This window comes from Chiloscyllium plagiosum, chromosome 32, assembly GCF_004010195.1.
Source record: "Chiloscyllium plagiosum isolate BGI_BamShark_2017 chromosome 32, ASM401019v2, whole genome shotgun sequence".
NCBI lineage: Eukaryota > Metazoa > Chordata > Chondrichthyes > Orectolobiformes > Hemiscylliidae > Chiloscyllium > Chiloscyllium plagiosum.
The window spans coordinates 17,296,284-17,317,244 of NC_057741.1; the positions used below are offsets into that span (position 1 = coordinate 17,296,284).

The following is a 20,961-nucleotide window of genomic DNA, read 5'->3' on the forward strand; positions in this document are numbered from 1 at the left end:
CTGGGATTGAACCTGGGACCCTGGTGCTGTGAGGCAGCAGTGCTAACCACTGAGCCACCGTGCCACCCCCAAAAGATTTGTTGTTCCATTTATAAAGCAGCATTTAAATGAAGATAAAAGGAAGCAACTGAAATCACTCCCTTTCCATTAACCCATTTGCATAGCAATATTTCTGAGTGCTGTTTTGACTTAGTGACAATTTTCCCTTGAACTTATTTCTGCCCTCAATCCAACCCACAAAAGACAAAGAGGGCCAGATTACCGACTAATACCAAGAATCATTCTTCTTTCCCATCCCTGAGAAAACAAGTAAGGAATGAATCACCCTGCTTCACGAAGGATCTACATTCAAACATCAGCTTCCCTTTACTTGACCAACTGTGTAATTTGAGCACTATCGATTCAGATTGCCAGCATTTCTTTGTCAGGGCTTCTCTAGTTATTTTGACATTCACTTGCACCTGTATCACCTGTGGAAAAATTTCACAGTTGATTGCAATTTCACCATCTCCTAAAGTGCCGAGAGACTTTTCTCCCACCATTCACCACAATTTGCACTATCACTCCCAACTCTAACTGACATGCCCCCAGCAAATCTTCACCGTCTTGCACCCAAAATCATAACCTCTGGTTTGGTCCCAATTTTTACTCTCTCATGGGGCACAGGATCAATTGTGCCTGTCTCACAATTAACTTTGGTCAGATTTCATGGAGGCCCAGAATGCTTCACTATCCTCTGGTAAAATAGGCCATGATCATGCTAGTGGCTAAAGGCATTACCAAGTTCCCTTCCCCCCCCCCAGCAATGACGATCTCATTAAACCACTCTCGCCTATTCCCATCAACTCTCACCTTGAGTAACCCTGTAAACTTATGAGTTGTTATTATCTCGACCATGAAGCCTGTCATTTTAGCTGCCTTACTGCTTCATTTCCTCTACTTTATCAACAACACACGCGAAAAAAAAATCAAGCTTCTCCAAAGTCCTGCCCACACTCTGATCTTGAAGATCCACCTCTTCCCAGTTTCACCAGAATGGCCTTTCAAACCTCATCACAATCTACTTCCCATTTCCTTGACTCCTTCCCACCCAACCTCTTATGCTGGCGCCCACTTTGATTATTCATTATAACTGGATCCCCATCTTCTGTCTCCTAAAACTGCACGGGCACCCCTTCCTCAAATCATTCTGAATCTACTGACTACCATTCCATCTCCAACCCTGCCTTCCAGTGCACTGTCCACGAATGTGTTGCGGCTCCTAGAGGCAGCTCCCGCAAATCCATGCCTGAGTATTTCCAGTTAGATTCCCACAGAACCGGAACAGCCTCAAAGTATGGATTCTGTGTTGTATTAGCCCAATGCATCCTGACAGAGCTCTGTACAGATTCCTCCACTACATCTCAAAGCCTGCCTATATAGAACTATATACAGCATCACCCATGTTTGCCCTTACTCAACCCATCTGTTCTTCAAACCCTTACTCATGTCTTTAGAAGTCTGTTTCAGAGTCAGAAGATTTGAGTTCATACCCCACATCTGGCCATAGATGTAGGGTGACAATTCAGTGAGTAAGTGATGGAGCGACTGCACGGTCACCGGTACCATCCCTTGGATAAGATTTTAAGCTGAAGGTGCTGACTTCATGTTCAAACAAAAAACAGGTGAAAAAAAATTAGCATCTGATGAAAAGCAAGGGAAATTTTTGATATCCTTGCAAACAGTAAGCTTTCAAATCAATCCAGCAAAGCAGATTACCTGGTTAATTATCATTTTAAGTGATGGAGCGACTGCACGGTCACCGGTACCATCCCTTGGATAAGATTTTAAGCTGAAGGTGCTGACTTCATGTTCAAACAAAAAAAGGTGAAAAAAATTAGCATCTGATGAAAAGCAAGGGAAATTTTTGATATCCTTGCAAACAGTAAGCTTTCTAATCAATCCAGCAAAGCAGATTACCTGGTTAATTATCATTTTGCTGTTAATACAATCTGTGTGTAAATTCGCTGTCACATTTGCCTACAAAACATTTATTTTTCAAATGTAGTTACTTTTTTTAGAATGTCAAAGTGCTTCACAACGAAAGATTTAAGAGGCACTATACAGAACCAAATTTGTTCCTGTTTTGACATTTCCAAATTTTCAACTATCTCAACATTCCCTGGCAGCCTCTCATTCTCCATGAACTTCAGTACATCCAAAAACTCTTGCTTACATCTTAATCAACATTGAATCACACATACTATTCAATCCCTGTCCTTGCTGATCCAGATCAGCTGGAATGCTTAATTGAGAGTCAGAGACATACAGCACAGAAACAGGCGCTTCGGTCCAACCCGTCCACGCCAACCAGATATTCCAACTTAATCTAATCCCATTTGCCAGCACTTGGCCCATATCCCTCTAAATCCTTCCTATTCATACACCCATTAAGATGCCTGTTAAATATTGCAATTGTACCAGCCTCCACCACTTCGTCTGGTAGCTCATTGCACACACGCACCACCCTCTGGTGTGAAAAAGTTGCCCCTTATATCCCTTTGATATCTTTCCCCTCTCACTCTAAACCTATACCCTCTAGTTCTAGACTCTCCCACCCCAAGGAAAAGACTTTGTCTATTTATCCTATCCATGCCCCTCATAAATTTTGTAAACCTCTAAGGTCACCCCTCAGCCTCTGACACTCCAGCGAAAACTGCTCCAGCCTCTCCCTATAGCTCAAAACTTCCAACCCTGGCAACATCCTTGTAAATCTTTTCTGAACCCTTTCAAGTTTAGCAACACCTTTCTGATAGGAAGGAGACCAGAACTGCATGCAATATTCCAAAAGTTGCCTAACCAATGTCCTGCACAGCCGCAACATGACCTCCCAACTCCTGTACTCAATACTCCTAACTGTACCTCTTATGCTCGCATCCAAATCAATTATATAATCATTTACATCTAAAGTCTGAAAGTTCTCATTCATTGATTAAGTCCCACTGTGACCTCCCTCTCTCACAAATGTGAGACCCCTCCTCCACCCTAATAACACCACACCTTTCCAAAACAAAAAACCTCAATTCCTCTTCTGGCAAACACTCTGCGTTCCCATCGAAGATTCCACTTTCTAAAATTCCCTCCCCAAAACCTCCCCACCCTGGTTTCCTTTGAACACCATACCTTTGACCACTTAGGAATAAGACTCAACCCCCTCAATCCCAGTCCACCATTCAAGACGACCATGGCTAACCTGCGGCCTAATTCCACATATCTGCCCTTGGCCAATATCCCTTAATTTTTTTTGTTGAGCAAAAGGTATTATCTGTCCCAGGTTTAAAATTAACTGATCGAACAGTTTTGAGCCATTCCTGACTATCTGCTTTACATCGCAATGTATTAAGATACCATGTGTACATACACACACACATAAACAAACAAACATTCATATACAGGCTGTTGATACAGTCTAACCCAAGCTGAATAAATAAGCAAATATTAACAATGATCTTCAAGCAGGGAATCAGCTAACACGACTACGCTGCGGAGCCTCCGCTGGGGACTGGCAGCTGTTTCCTTTCCCCCTCCTTCCATCAGCCAAATCCCACCCACCTCTTTAAATACAAGCCAAAGCAACTCCTCCTTTACTGGGGCAGGAAACGAGAGTAGATTGAACTGATCAAAACAGCACGGCTCGACTACAGCGGCGGTGGAACAACGGTTTGTTTTCAAATAAAAAAATCTGTCCGGTGGGGAGAGAGGGAGGAGAGAGACAGAAGTTTTGCATTTTATTGTATCAGAAGGAGCTGCATTCGGACTTTCGAGCTCACTGACTGAAGGTTGAAGAGGGAATCTCTGGCCAGGCAACTAACCCCCTCGGGTGGCAACATTCATTAATAGACATTGGGCACAGAAAGTGAAAAGGCTTGCTTCGTTGCTAGGCATGAAGCAGTGCGTATAGTAACTTTGCAAAAGAGAAAAACAACTGCAAAACTTGTGGAAGTGCTCCCCAAATGTCACCACACAGGGGTTTACACACATCCCAAGGGGTAAACCGTCCAGGAGTTGGCCTGAAACTACTGTTCAACTCCACAACACACACACACACACACACACAAAAGTTTCTCATTATAAAAGTTACAGGTAAGCATTAGAGTGACACTCGAAAAAAAAACAGTCCAAAACAACAGCCCCCCCCTTTTTCCCCATCAATGGGCCAATGAATGACCAGCCTGTGTTGGACCTTTGGGGGGGGGGGGAACAAAAAGTGAAAGTTAGTGCTTACCGCGATCAGAGTGTTGCTCCTCTGCTCCGGGGCGGAGGGACCGGTAGGCGGCTCGGATTCACAGTGTTTGTTGCGGGACGCGGACTCCTGCCGCTGCTTGCCCGTCTTCTTCGCCTTGAGCTCCAGGCACCGCTGGTGGAGCGTCAAGGTCTCCTGGCGGTCCAGCTCGATCTGCTGAGCCTGCGCTTGCTGGCGCCTCACCTCGCAGTTGTTGTGGTGCCTCCTGAAGCCCTCGATCCTCTGCCGGAGCCTCTGCACCACGGTGCTGTGCTTGGGAACACCGCTGGCCCCAGCCGCCGCTCCCATCCCGCCGCCGCTGCTGTCGTTCAGGGCGGCCGCGGGAGCTACAAAATCCCCCATAATCTCCAGCTTCCCCCCTCCCCCCCGGCCGGACAAGCTTTCGACACAGTTTATTTCGGGACAACTCTTTTTTTTAAAAAAAAAGAACCCTTCAACAAAAAAAACCAACGAACATCTCTTAAATCCAATGGAGCCCCACGGTTCCTTCTCTTTTTTTCCCCCCTGTTGCTGCTTTTCGGTCAGGAATAAAACCAACTAAACAAACAAAAAATTAAAAAATAAAGAGCTTGTGATAACTAACTCATTGCAACCCAGCGTCTGTTCTCGAGTTCACTCATCGCTGCATTAGAAGCTATTCCACTGCTTTTGCATCAACTCCACGATTAAGATCCGGATATTAGCAATCATCATAAAATTCGTGACCAAAAAAAAAGGTTTTCTTTGTTTTTTTGTTGTTGTTGGAGAGAGAGAGAAAAAGGAGGGGGGGTGGGAAGAAAAGTTTCTTTTTTTATATATATCTCTCTATATAAAGAAAAGCTGTTTACATTTGCCCGGTGTGTCTGGAGAAGCGGATCTGCGTTCGCTGGCGTCCCGCGGCATTCACGGTTCAAAAAGCGCTGGCGTTTTTGCATTGGGAGAGGAGAGAGCGCAGCCCCTCTTTCACTGGGATCGCGAAACTCGGAAGGAACGGCGAGCAACTGCTGCTGCTGCTGCCGCAGCTCCCACTATCACCTCCACCATGCCAGCCGATTGATCTGGGACAATCAAACAGTAAACATCAGCCAGAGGCCGTGAACACAACCAAAGGCAGGCTGCAACACACGCCACAGAGCTCAGCTCAGCTCCGGATCAGGACTAATACACAACTACCTTTTTTTGGGGGGGTTTGAGAAAGTCAAAAGATAGATACATGTGTGTACATGAATATCAGGACTTCATACAGCCATGACCGGGGGAAGCAGCTAGAAACCCCCGGCCAAGAGGCGAGCCTCCGGAATCATTTAACAATTGACAGGGTCAGAGAGAAAGCCAGGGCTAGAGCTCGCAGAGTCGAGCACCTCAAAAACCGAGGCAGACGGAAATCCAGGGGCAGAATCCGGATGATCGCACCAGGACCAAAGTGCACCACACACACACACACAGAGGGAGAAGAGGGTCGGATGGAAATTGTGGGGTAGAGTGGAGCTATGAAATCAGGAGCGACGCGAAGTTACCAGGGTCAAAGTGAAACTCCGGAACAGAGTTCAAATGCAGAATCAGGACAGCCAACATTCCTCAACAACTCCCACGGGGAGTCGAATCTGGAGTAACAAAATAATAAGCAGAGGAATCAATGTTAATGCACCAAAACAGGATCAGAAATAAACCAGGACAAGTGTAGATTTTAAAAATACCTAATGCATCAACTAAAGGAGAGAAACGTTATAGTGGACACAGAATAAGAGGCCTGGGCTAGCCCACGACAGAGCAAGTGAACAGAATCTGTACTGATACAAAAAAGACCTGGACACACAAATTGACCCTGGAATAAAGAAACAAAACCAGAGTTAATGCAACACTGGATCACAAAAAGAAACCCCGGAATGGAATATATGTACAGAATCAGTGTAACAAAACCCCTAAGAGCGAAACCCCTAGACATCAGTGAAATTAAATTCATGAGTAATAAAACAGTAGAGAAGCAAAGACAAACCCTGGAACAGAGTATAGACGAGGACTAGGATTACAATACAGAATAAGAAGGATTGAAAAATGTGTTGCTGGAAAAGCGCAGCAGGTCAAGTAGCATCTAAGGAGCAGGAGAATCGACGTTTTGGGCATAAGCCCTTATGCCTGAAACATCGATTCTCCTGCTCCCTGGATGCTGCCTGACCTGCTGCGCTTTTCCAGCAACACATTTTTCAGCTCTGATCTCCAGCATCTGCAGCCCTCACTTTTTCCTAGAATAAGAAGGGTGTAAGGAAATCCTAACATAGAACCAGAGATAGAGAAATTGGGCTAATAGTGTGGTTAAGAGAAATCTGAAAAAGGTTGGGTTCTTGGATAAGTGCATGTAGAGAGACAGATAGAAATCCCTAGACAGATCAGTAAGATAATCAGAACTAATACAACACTATTTGGCAGAAAGAAAATCTGGAACAAAGTAAACTGGAAGAGGGAGTGGGACAATCTGTGACAGAATATAGACAGAATCCACATTGGATGACTGCCGAGTACAAGATTAGGAGTAATAACCCAAGCTTAGAAGATAATACAAATGTAGAATCAGGTTTATTGCAAAAATTGGGGAAAATGTGACAAAGTGAAAATCTTTGTAGCTATACAAACTATCCGTTAAGCGTTAGAATTGTGGAAACTCTGCAATGCATATCTTTACTCATACAAAGTCCTGTTTGCACATAGTCCTCCCTGCTGGACCGTGACTCCAAACACCAGCAATTTAAAATTTCCTACTCTTGTTTTTTAAATCCTTCAATGGATTCCCATGTGTTCTTCCAGCACTATAAATCTTCAACTTGTGTAAACCTCTCTGCTTTTTTCTCCTCCTTTAAAAGATGCTCCTTAAAATCCACTTTCTCAACCAAACTTTTAGTTACCTATCTTAATAGCTCCTTATGCGGATAAGTGTCAAACTGTATTTGGTAACGTTGCTGCAAAACACCATGGTCTGCTTTGGTATGAGTAAAAGGTGCAACATAAATGCAAGTTGTTGTGGGTATCGTAATCCAAAACCAGTTGGCAGAATGAAAACCTGGGATGGAGTTGAGATTATTTCAGGACTATATTAGAGAGAATGGCCAATAGCCAGAACAAACCAAAAACAGGAAAAGTGGTAACACAGGTTTTAGATTACAATGAATCCAACAATTTTTAGAACAGAGAAGAAATTTAATATAAAACACCAACAGGACTGTAAAAACTACAGAGAATTAAAAAAACTATAAAATGTCAGGTCATGGCTGCAGGATTGGGACCAGAGTTGTATCGGTCCAAGTCGTTTATGCAGACCAGATATCCTAAATTAACCTAGTCCCACTTGTCAGCACTTGCCCATATCCCTGCAAACCCTTCCTATTCATGAACCTAACCAAGTGCTTTCTAAAAGGTTGTAATTGAACCACCACTTCCTCTGACAGTTATTCCATACACGTACCACCCGCTGTGTGAAGAACCTGCCCCTTAGGTCCTTTTTAAATCTTTCCGCTCTCACCTTAAACCTATGCCCTCTAGTTTTAGACTCCCCAACCTCGGCTATTCAACCTATCCATGACCCTCATGATTTTATAAATCTCTATAAGGTCACCCTTCAGTCTGACATTCCAGGGAAAGAAATACCAGTCTAAACACCTTTGCCCTATAGCTCAAACCCTCCAACCCCAGCACTATCCTCAAATCTTTTTTGCTTCCTTTCCTGCACCACTTTCAAGTCTAAAGGGCTTATGCCTGAAACGTCGATTCTCCTGTTCCCTGGATGCTGCCTGACCTGCTGCGCTTTTCCAGCAACACATTTTCAGCGCTAATATATTTCCTCTACCAAGGAGACCAGGTTTGAATGCAGTGGCCTAACCAATGTCCTGTAGGGCCACATCCCAACTCCTATATTCAATGCACTGACCAATGAAGGCATCTGTACCAAACACCTTCTTCACCACCTTGCCTAAGTATGACTCCATGTTCACTGTAATAGTTATAGAGAAGTGTTAAAATATAAAATTATCTTTATTAAAGGTACATGACAGTTTATAATATTGCATTTTACTGCAAATTCTAAATATTTGGACAAGACGTCCTCAATATGCCGAAGCACAAAACTACAAGATTTGGTCAATTTGAAGATGCAAGACAAGTGCAGCAAAAATCTGAGATTGACGCCAAGCTGCAAGGTGAAGACTAAACATAGAACAAAGCAGTTCAACAATGGCAGAGGATAAAATAGGACAATCAGTTTGGTTGGATTAGGATTAAATCCACTTGAGAAAAACAATTCTACGAGATTGCCACTAAAATATGACAGAGTCAAGGATATGTGATTATAGAACATAGAACAGTACAGCACAGAACAGGCCCTTCAGCCCACGATGTTGTGCCGACCATTGATCCTCATGTAAGGTAAACCTAATGTACGAACCCTCAAATTTCTGTGACCACATGCTTGTCCAGCAGTCTCCTAAATATCCCCAATGACCTCGCTTCCACAACTGCTGCTGGCAATGCATTCCATGCTCCCACAACTCTCTGTGTAAAGAACCCGCCTCTGACATCCCCTCTATAAAAGTCTCTGGCTATCAACTCTATCTATGCCTCTCATTATCTTGTACACCTCAATTAGGTGCCCTCTCTGCCTTCTTTTTTCCAATGAGAAAAGTCCGAGCTCAGTCAACCTCTCTTCGTAAGATAAGCATTATCTTGTACACTTCAATTAGGTCCCCTCTCTTCTTTCTTTTTTCCAATGAAAAAAGTCCGAGCTCAGTCCATCTCTCTTCGTAAGATAAGCCCTCCAGTCCAGGCAGCATCCTGGTAAACCTCCTTTGAACCCTCTCCAAAGCTTCCACATCTTTCCTATAATATGGCGACCAGAACTGGACACAGTATTCCAAGTGCAATCTAACCAAAAAGTTTTATAGAGCTGCAACAAGATCTCACGGCTCTTAAACTCAATCCCCCTGTTAATGAAAGCCAAAACACCATATGCTTTCTTAACAACCCTGACCACTTGGGTGGCAATTTTAAGGGATCTATGTACCTGCACACCAAGATCTCGCTGTTCCTCCACACTGCCAAGAATCCTGTCTTTAATCCTGTACTCAACTTTCAAGTTCAACCTTCCAAAATTCATCACTTCACATTTATCCAGGTTGAACTCCATCTGCCACCTCTCAGCCCATCACTGCATCCTGTCAATGTCACACTGCAGCCTATAACAGTCCTCTATATTGTCAATGACACCTCCAACCTATGTGTCATCTGCAAATTTGCTAACCCATCCTTCAATCCCTTCATCCAAGTCATTAATAAAAATTACAAAAAGAGTAGAGGCCCAAGAACAGAGTCCTGTGGAAAACCACTCACCACTGACTTCCAGGCAGAATATTTTCCTTCCACTACCACTCGCTGTCTTCTGTCGACCAGCCAATTCTGTATCCAGACAGCTAAATTTCCCTGTATCCCATTTCTCCTGACCTTCTGAATGGGCCTACCATGGGGAACCTTATCAAATGCCTGGCTGAAGTCCATATACACCACATCCACCGCTCGACCCTCATCAACGTGTCTCGTAACATCCTCAAAGAACTCAATAAGACTTGAGAGGCATGACCTGCCCCTCATAAAGCCGTGCTGACTGCACTTAATCAAGCCATGCTCTTCCAGATGGTCATAAATCATATCCCTCAGAATCCTTTCTAACACCTTGCAGACGACAGACGTGAGACTGACTGGTCTGCAATTGCTGGGGATTTCCCTTTTCCTTTCTTGAAGAGAGTAAGTACATTTGCCTCCCTCCAGTCCTCAGGTACGACTCCGGTGGAGAGTAAGGATGCAAAGATCTTCGCAAGCGGCAAAGCAATCACATTTCTCGCTTCCCAAAGCAGCAGAGGACAAATCTGGTCTGGCCCTGGCAACTTGTCAATCTTAATGTTTGTCAAAATTTTCAGCACATCAGCTTCCTCAATCTCTATCTGTTCCAGCATGCTTACCTGCTCCTCAATGGTTTCATTCGCTACAAGGTCCTTTTCTTTAGTAAACACAGAAGCAAAAAACTCATTTAGGGCTTCCCCTACCTCCTCAGACTCTATACACAAGTTTCCTATGCTATCCCTGATCGGCCCTACTCTTTCTTTGATCATTCTCTTATTCCGCACATACATGTAAAATGCCTTTGGATTCTCCCTAGTCCTTCCTGCCAAGCCTTTTTTGTGCTCCTTCCTAGCTCTCCTCATGAGAAATAAAAAGATCTGGAATAAACTAAAATGAATGGAATAGAGCTTTGGGCCAAGGTAGTTGAAAGCATGCCTGAAAATTGGTGATGAGCAACTTGCGAGAGTCAGAGAAATGCAGAGATTTCTGTGGCTATGCGATGGAAGGGGTTAGAAATGGAAACAAAGGTAACAAAGCAGGATTTTAAAATTGAGGCTCACAATAATAAAAGAAAATGTGAAGCATTACCACATCAGCTCTGTATTTGGATTTCCAACTTGGATTAGCTCATCTTAAATCAGGTGTTATGATTCCATTTGATGTTGCTGCTGGACATGTCAGAACCCAGACTGAAGCTTGGCTTGCTATATCATATTTTGTTTTGCTTTTAAAGAGATGGTTTGTCACTGAAACATAAGCACGCAATGTTGCAGATTTTGTTTTAACAACAAAACAGAAGCTTATTAACAAAATGAAGATAAAATAGAATAAACCAAGCTATAATATAAATTCAAAGATTTTTTTTTAAACACACACGGTTAAAGAATAATCCCAGGATTCCCAAAATAGTCTTTCACAAGTTCCAAAATAAATGCAACCTCTTCTACAGAAACCAAAAGTATCCTTGTACAGCACTCACTGCAGATTAAAATATTTCCTAACACCTCAATAAGTTTAAGGTAATTGTGACTTTAACTTTTAAATTGAAAAGACTGATAGCCTCTTGCTGGAGTATCAAAAACCTTATATTAAAAAATTATACTTCAAATAACCTCTTCCGGGTTTTAACCCAATATTTCTGGTTTGGAACTATCACTAGCTCCTTACTCTAAAGGTAATCTAGCCTTATTATATTCTAGCTTTTCCTGAAGCACTGATCTACATAACCTTTTTTATCTAAGGACTTTACAAAACTGCTCAAAAATAAAGTAAAAGCAAAACAAGGTCTCTCCATCTAAACAATGTGTTACCCTAAATTTAAAAAAAAACAAGTCTAGAAATTTCTAACAGACCTCAAAGCACCATTTATACCTTGCTCAGTTGTAAACCATCCTGTTGTAAATCCATTGGCACTGTCAAACATAGCCCTCATCAAACTGCACTAAAAAGAAAAGAAAATCACCATGGCTACAGAAATCTTTATAAAATACTTTTTAACTTCAGACATACAGAAAACCCACACATCACAAATGTAAATTTAAAATAAATTTATGAAGTCCCACAACATAGATCACACATGGCTAAAAAAAAAATGAAGTTTCGCTCCTATTCAAGAAATTTGCTAGAAAGCAGACACCTGGAGGAGATTGGACAAAACTATGAAAAAGTAAGTGCTGCCATGGATTATTAAAAATCCCTGATATAATTACCAAATAACCATGATCCAGAACAAATTGGCAAAGTTCTGGCTAAAATCACACTACACATTTGTCAGCACGATCTCAAAAACAGAAAATCGAACAGACTTCCAGAAAGTTATTTTAAATCAAGCTTCTGACTATGATGTTAAATAAAAATTACCTCTCAGGATCCAGGTAAAGCATCATAGCCAACAGCCTAAATATGTAAAACTAGAAATAAATATAGAATGATCTAATTTTACAAGATCAAAACCAAGATAAAACATGAGATACATCAGCAGAGAAGGAATGTAACAAACACCCAAGGTGTGGCAGATCTACAGGAACGACAGAATATGGCAGAGGATCAGATAAATATATAATCCAGGATAGAGCAAGACATGCTTGATCACAGGGGTGTTACAGAATTAGGACAGAAGGTGAGCAAACCAAATCAAAAGAACTTCGAAATTGGAGATAGGAAATGTAAAAGACTTAGGACTAAAACATGAGACAGAGCAATACCTCAAGGATCAGGATTAAGCAGGTGCTACTCTACAAACTGAATGAGACAAAACCAAATGCAAATGATGAATACTGGTGTACGGAAGGGCAATGTTATTATAATATTTGGTAGAGAACTTCCATAAGATTAGAATTTAACTGTGAGATAGTGCATTATTAGGCTATCATGTAAATACAAAAACAGTGACAAAAGTATGTTGTAAAAAACCAAATTCAATAAGCAAATAGAACTGAGATGTAGCAAGATAACTGGTCTCCAGCAACACAACTACCTTGTTTGGTGCCAGATATGACTCCAATCTTTGAATATTTTTCCTCTGATCCCCACTCACTTCAGTTCTATTTGAGCTTCTCAGTGCCACTTTCAGTCTGATGCTCCCCAGAAATCAAGGGCAGTCATTCTTACTTCACCTCTGGAATTTAACCCTTATTTGAACCAATGCTCTAATAAGATCTGGGGCCAAAAGCCCCTGGCAAAACATCAACTGAACATCAATAAGCAGGTCATTGAGTGGTAAGTGCTACTTGACAATACTGACAATGACACCTTCAATCACTAAAGACAATCGACAGTAGGATTTAAAGGGTTGGATTTATGCTAGATTTGTGGACAGATGAAGATTTGTTTCATCATAGAAAAAATTATGAGAAACATAATTGAATGAATGAGGATGAACCTCTAGCCAATCTTGGCTTGTTACCATGATAAAGTACATAAGGTCTCAATAACAATCTGCAACGTTTAACACATCTTGATAGTGAAAGGCTTTCTTTTAGTTATACTGAAAATAACAATTTCTATTAACTACAAGCTCTGCTAACATGATTTCTCATTGGGTCTTATTATCAATGTCAGGGAGAGAGTTGAGATGGCCTAATGCTGAGGCTAATGTAAGTTCAGAGTCTGAAAGCCAATCCAACAATTACAAGGGGGTAGGAAGAGGAGTTTGTATAATTAATCAAGTGGATATTGCAGAGGTATCTGTCCGAAGAATGAGAAGACAAAAATGCCACTGCTCTGACCCAGAATTCAGAATACAATTGACAATTAAAAATGGGCATGTCAGTTCAGTACTGAAATCTGTCAGTGGATCTACATTGACCAGAATTCTAAATAAGGTAGGAATTTCTCTAGAAGCTGCTTAGTATCATACTCTACATTGTCAAAAACGCAAGTTTCAATAAATGCTACTGTGCATGCAGCAAAAAGAAAGCTGGAAGAGAGAGAGGGTGAGAGACAAGGCAAGAGAGAGGACAGGAGAGAGAGGACCGTCGAGAGAGAGTGTGTTGAGTGAGTGAGTGAGTGAGTGAGTGAGTGAGTGAGTGAGAGTGAGTGAGAAGAGAGAGAGAACAGCTGTTGCCACTGCAGTCTGTGCCATGACCCATGTTGACACCCTCAGTCACCTGGAGGAGTGTGTTAACCTGAACAGCTTTAAAGAGAAATATAATTGCTTAGTGATAGGTTTAATCTGGATAAAGCTGACTGCAGATTGGTTCTAGAGGTGAGGAATATGTTCTCTCCATATTTTTCCTGAGGTGATCAACTCATAAGTAGACAGAGGATAATGGGTGAAACCAACAATTTTACAATAAAGTTGAACCTAATAACAGCCATTACTCTGATATCCAGATCTCCACATTCCAATTGCCAGTGTTATCTCTAACTTCAGCACACAGAGTGTTACCGGTACACATGCAGAACTTCACCAAGGTTACCGAACCCTGCTCAATTAGCCAGGAGTTGCTCTATTTATTTTGACCAATACACACTAAAGCAAGTTAAAAGTCTCTTGTTTTACAGTAGTAGTATCCCTACCTCGGAGCTAAGAGATTTGGGTTCAAGTCCCATCTGATCCAGAGGTGTGCAATAACATTGCTGAACAGGTTGATTAAAAATATCTAAAGTTCAATTAATATATCGCAATTACTTCAAATCTACTCAAAAAGTGCTTTGAGCTTGAAACTTTCAAAGGAAATAATTGTTCACACCAAAGAGATGGGGGACATTTCATACTGAAACTATGATTTCCTTAACATGATCTTCTGAAGAAAATATTACATCTGAAACTAACCCTTGAAAGTTTTTGAGTTGCATTCAAGCAGATGGGAGAGAGAGTATACCAGCAAAGATCCACCAATGTAAGAGAGAACCTTGGACACTACATTAGAACTGCTGAAATCTACTTGAAAAAGTTTAATATTAACAGCATAATGCCACGGAATTAATTGGGCTCAAATTGTATGACGGACACTGCACTGCACAGACACATTTCTCCTAATCTGGCAGGTGCTCCTGTGAAGTTTGTTCATAGTCTGGTTTGTTTGGCATATCATATAAAAAAAAAAGTACCAAAAATTTACATCTGCAAAAACAGCAGTTTCTGAAAACAGCCAGAAAACAAAATCAGCAACAGTGGCAAATCCATCATCCTTCAAATGTAGTGTGAGTCCAAAGGTTATTGCAAAGCACTTGCCCCATGAACATCTTGGCAATTTGGCCTTCATTTTCTTCAAAGCACTGGCCAGCCAATTTCCCTGCTATTTCAGTACAGCCTTTGTCTACATGAAAATCATTATTAAATGACAGAGCAGCAGACTTCGAGGTCAGGTTTCCGATATACTTGAAGCTTGAAATACCGAGGGTTCAATTGCAGTCAATCCCTTACAAGATGAAACTTCCAGTTCTACAAATGGTGTCATTCTGGTTTCACACAACACATCAACAGGTGTGTTCTGTCCCCTTACAGGCCCTGTTGCTTCTTTGGACTGTGATATATGGAGATTGCTGACAGAGGCGATTAGAACTATACAGTGACAGAAGTGCTTTACCGAGTAAACAACCTGTTGCCATTCATCGAAAGGATCTGCCCTGCCACTGAGAGTGTGACACAATATTCAACTCCGTGAATCCTGGCTACTGTGCAAGTTCTGCATGAGATCATAACCAAGTCTCAATCTGCAGACACTGTAATCAAATTATACCCTCAATTATTCAGCAGCCTGCTCGTCCATCTCAGCTCATGTCAACAATCAACTACTGAAGCATTCTGTTCACAATTGTTTATCAAAGCAGACATCATTGTCAGTGGGCCTCTGATATCTAGAAACAGACCTGTGAAAACTGACATTTATAGACGTGCTCATTGGACAAAAAAAAAAACCATGAAAACAGTATATTTCCTGATTACCTTGGAGACTTCAACCAAGATAAAAGCACAAAGATTGTAGAACAGTCTGTACCTCTCTTCCTTGAAAGTCAGAAAGTTATTATGGTCATTGTGGAGATTGTAAAATCTCCAGTGATTTCATAGACACAATTGACAGACACCATAATGACCAGTAAGTAAGAACTGACAAGGTTCTGGTTAAAGATTAATTGTTTCTCTCTCCACGGACACTGCCAGACCTGTTGAGTTCCAGCATTTTAATTTCGGACTTGCATCATCTGTAGTATTTTGCTTTTCACCTTGGATGTTTTCACAGTGGCTTTATGCATTTCCAATTGTTCAGTTACTCTGAGAAAGTAGTTCATAAATTCCTTATTGAATACAGAAATATTCTCAACACAAATTCTCAACCTGAAGGTTAGAGTGGGTACCTGGCAACTTTAGCTTGCACTTGTTCCATGCTGGACTTCAGGCACTAATGTTTCAGGGCACACTCCATCGGCACTGGTTACATGCACACCCACCCATAGACATTGGCACCTGCCTCATGCCAGCTTCAAAAGAACACTTATGGCACATCTCCCATCCACTTACTCTGTGCTTCTGCCCTTCAATGCTGTTCCTCAGGATGCAATGGTGTAGCAAGAATATTTTGCACCTAGTAACACATACCCAGCTCATGGACTGGACCAGGCTGCATTTATGGCTGCTCGCCTGCTCTCTGAAGACTGTCTTTCTATTTTTCTGTATTTTTGATTGTAGATAAAAATAGAAACGATTAGACTAGATTCCCTACAGTGTAGAAACAGGCCCTTTGGCCCACACCGACCCTCCGAAGAGTAACCCACCAACAGACCCATTTCCCTCTGACTAATGCACCTAACACTATGGGCAATTTAGCTAATTGACTGTATACTGATACTCCAAAGAGCACCCTCTGAGACAAAAAGGATTGTTTTTAAAATAAAAGAATTGTTGAAGGTTACAGCTTTTTGAAAGAAACCAGACACTCGCTGCAAATGCTATTTACACAGCTGCTTATTCAAACAGTACAGTTCAAACAGAGACATGTTGGCTCAGTGGTTAGTGCTGCTGCTTCATACAGCCAGGGAACCAGGTTCAATTATAACCTTGGGCGACTGTCTGTGTACATTCTCCCCATCAGGATGAAGGGCTTTTGCCCAAAACGTTGATTCTCCTGCTCCTCAGATGCTGCCTGACCTGTTGTGCTTTTCCGGCACCACACTCTCACCAAACAACATTGTCCGTAATGACCAGGGATGCGGGTTAGCTGTGGCAAATGCAGTCATAGGGATAAAATAGGGTGGGAGAAGGCCTGTCTGGGAGGGGTGCTCTTTGGAGTGTCAGTGTAGACTCAATGGGTGGAATGGTCTCTTCTGCATTGTAGGGATGCTATGATTCAGCAGTTGAAGTGTCTTTTGCAGATAAGTTGGAGTTTGTACAAGTGGCAATACAGCTGGCAACAAGTAGCTGATTGGTCTGGAGATTAATGACCAGTTACTGATGACAGAAGTGCCACAACACTGACTTGTTCCCAGGTAGCTGAACAAGATAGTTAGAAGCAATCAGATCTCGACAGCCTCAAGCTATCTCCATTCTCTGCAGTAAAAAAAAAACAAAGTATAAAATGAAAGCCAGTTTACTTTTCCTTCAACAATTACTGTAAGCTGTGACTCTTCATAATGAAATCAGAGACTTTCATTATTGTGAACCAGTTATGCTGTGCCTCCAGGAAACAAGTGAAAGCATCAGGAGAAGGAAGATTGGCAGGCAGCATTCTGGTCAACACAAGAATCACCTCAGCAAATACTATGAACAAGAATCATTGAACTGTTTCCCTAATCATTCCCTTCACCCATAACACCCTTTGTATTCTCTGCCTGTATGCCTCTCTGTACGTCTGTATGTGTGTGTGAACATATAATTTAAGGGGAAATTTAAAAGGAAGATGGAGTTTTAATTAATAGAGTTATATGCCCAAAGTTCATAATTACTAATCTGTAGCTAAAATATATTTATTTACAAAAAGTAATTTTTGTTAAGTATAGAAAGGAAAGGGAGGCAACAGCCTTGTGATTTATCACTGGACTGTTAATCCAGAGACCCAGGTAATGTTCTGGGGACCCAGGTTTGAATTCCATTCGGGCAAATGGAGAAATACAAATTCAATTTTAAAAAAAATCTGGGAGAATCCAAGATGGCAGCGTCATGTTAAGATCACGTTTGCTGGGCTCCGTGTTGCAACACCGACACAACAGAACTAGAACTCGTCCCATACACTTTACTGTGAGTAAAATCCACAGTAAAAGGAGCTAGAAAACCAAACAAAACCAAACCTTTGTCCTTGCAGCTGGAGAATACTAAAGAAAGGAGGAAGCTCGCCCGGGGGCTCCAGCCCACCAAAGCAATGGGCTCGTTTACTCATCAAACCCTGGTTGAGGAGTTTGCCAAATCTTGCGAGGTCCTGGGGAAGCAGATCCAGGAACAAAAAAAAACAAAGAGAAGCTGGCTCCTCTATCCACTATGCTGCAAGACCTGGGAAAAAAGACCAATGAGCTCGAGCGCCAGGCGAGCTGCAGGGGTACAGGCAGAGACCGACTCCTCTAACAGCTGTATTGAAGCCCTGGAAACACAGGTCCACGGTCTGTTGGATCTGGTAGACTATCTTGAAAACAGGAGCAGAAGAAAGAACCTGCGCGCTGTTGGCATACCAGAGGGGACGGAAAGCGTGCGGCCGAGGGAGTTCTTCGAAAACTTGTTCCCGAAATTCCTTAGTTTGGAGGTTGAGAAGGGAATGATAACAATTCAAGAAGAGCCCACTGGATTGCAGCACAAAAGCCAGGTGCGGATCAGCGCCCATGCCCTGTCCTCGTAAGGCTCCATTATTATAAAGACAAGCAGAGGGTCATGGAAGCCCCTAGATCCCAGGAAAGGGACTCGAGGGCATTGGTATGTGGCGGCTCCAGGGTGATGTTTTTCTCGACTTCTTTGAGGCAGTGGTCCAGAAAAGGAAGTCTTACAATGGCATCAAGAGGAGATTGAGACAGCTTGGGATCCAGTATTCTTTAAGATATCCAACATTGCTTCACTTCAATCATAATGGATCCATACATTTGTTCAACTCGCCAGGGAAAGTGAAGACCTTTGTGGACACGTTGACTTAACTCCAACAGCCGAGTAGGCATAGAGAACAGAGCTGTTCAGGTTTGTTCTTCTTTAAAAAGGACTTGGAGGAGTCTCCTTTCTGGTAATAAAGTTGCATGAAATGATGTTCGGGACAGATAGAGTATTTATCTTTAATCTCTATGTTAAGGGCTGGGTGACATATTTATTTTTTAGTTTACTTGTCTATAGTACTAACTTTGGGCTTGGTGGGTTTTTTTCCTCTACACCGGGTGGTAGTGTATGTGGCACGACCCTAGCTGGTAAGAGTTGAGAGGGAGGTTGGGATGGTTAGTAGGGTTGTAGGAAGTGTAGGGACCCCATTTGAATGGGGGGTCAATTGCACAAATTTTTGGCTTTTCTTCTTTTGCGATATATAGTTTTTGTAAGTTTTTTTTAAGATTAGATTACCTACAGCGTGGAAACAGGCCCTTCGGCCCAACCAGTCCACACTGACCCTCCAAAGAGTAACCCACCCAGAACCATTTCTCTTTGACTAATGCACCTGACACTATGGGAAATTTAGCATGACCAATTCACCTGACCTGCACAACTTTGGACTGTGGGAGGAAACCGGAGCACCCGGAGGAAACCCACGCAGACACGGGGAGAATGTGCAAACTTCACACAGTCGCCCGAGGCTGGAATCGAACCTGGGACCCTGGTGCTGTGAGGCAGCAGTTTTAACCACTAAGCCACCCTGCCGCCCCTTTTGTTGGCTGTAGTCACTTTAATCTGTGTAGTTTTTGAGGTTTGTGGATTCTTTTGCATTAAAGCTCAGCAATCTATCATTCGGGTTCTTCCTCTCTGGAGTCTAAATGGTGCCTATGAAGGTTATGGCTAAGGATGTGTTTAAGTGGTGCACCTGGAATATTAAGGGGTGTCATTCGCCTGTCAAGAGGAAGAAGGTACTTTCCAGTCTTATAAAGGGAAAGGGTGGATGTTGCCTTATTACAAGAAACACACCTACACGATGCAGAGCATTTGAAGCTGCAACAAAACGGGTATGACCAGGTTTATTTTTCATTTTTTAATACGAGAAGTAGAGGGGTGGCCATTTTAGTTAGAAAGAATCTCCCATTTAAGTTATTGGAGTGCATTAAAGACACTCACTGGAAATTTGTAATCCTTAAAGCTTTGATACATGGAGAAGAATACAGGATCTTAAATGTTTACTGTCCCCTGGTCCAGCACCTTAAATTCTTGACAGACACACTTTCTAGACTGGTTAACCTTACATCTCAACATATCATCGTAGAAGGGGATTTCAATTGTCTCATAGACCCTACGGTAGGCAGATTGCCCAAAGGCCCACCGATATCTTCTTTGCAATCTAAACAATTAAGGGATTTGTGTGCTGAACTGGGATTGGAAGATATTTGGAGGCACCTTCACCCTACTGGCAGGGATATCTTCTCAAATCCACATCAATGCCACACCAGGATTGACCTTTTTCTGACCCCCGCAGCACATTTGGGCTCAGTGGCATCGTGTACAATTGCAATATCACCTTTTCGGAATACACCCCAGTGTATTTAATGGTTAAGAGTAAGGATACTGTGGTAGGCTTGAGGCACTGGCGACTGGATCCCTTCATCCTCAAGAATAGCAAGTTTATTGAATGCTTTTCTTCTGAGTTCAGGGTTTTTTTTAAGACATTAATTCAGGCTCGGCTAGAAACCCATCCATTCTTTGAGAAACACCTGAAGCCTTTGCTAGGGGCTGGGTTACGTTCTATTCAACCAGTAAGAAGCGGCAGATGGGTAAGCAGCAATGCTTGCTCGAGACATGTCTGAAAGTAGCTGAAAAGGTATACTTTAACAGGCCGTTGCTGGTTAAACTGCAGAGGATCACAGCACTTCGGATCTACACTGAACTCCATGCTCACATGGATAGCCAAGAGGGAGTCAAAGGCTGTTTGAGCATGGGGATAAGCCAAGCAAGTACCTAGCATATCATGCGAGGAACAGGAGTGCTCCCCAAGCCAGGACCTCAATCAGAGAGGACACTGGAAATCATAAAAGTGGATAAATCCCCAGGACCTGATCAGGTGTATCCGAGAGCTCTGTGGGAAGCTAGGGAAGTGATTGCTGGGCCTCTTGCTGAGATATTTGTATCATTGATAGTCACAGGTAAGGTGCTGGAAGACTGGAGGTTGGCTAACGTGGTGCCACTATTTAAGAAGGGTGGTAAGGACAAGCCAGGGAACTATAGACTGGTGAGTCTGACGTCGGTAGTGGGCAAGTTGTTGGAGGGAATCCTGAGG

The 20,961-nt window shown here is 42.4% G+C and overlaps 1 protein-coding gene across 3 annotated transcripts in view; it reads right to left on the bottom strand.

Moving 5' to 3' along the window:
* Positions 1-20,961, bottom strand: part of maml3 (mastermind-like transcriptional coactivator 3) — a 524,196-nt gene that overhangs the window by 477,575 nt on the left and 25,660 nt on the right. Inside the window, exon 1 of one of the 3 annotated variants that reach the window (XM_043674111.1) lies at positions 4,265-4,674. The exons of 1 other annotated variant lie outside the window; for it this stretch is intronic. In XM_043674111.1, the coding sequence (XP_043530046.1) occupies positions 4,265-4,624 (360 nt within the window). In that variant the 5' untranslated portion in view covers positions 4,625-4,674. Of the gene's footprint in view, positions 1-4,264; positions 4,675-20,961 lie in introns of those variants that run through there. One more of the 3 variants, XM_043674110.1, reaches the window with a different exon arrangement.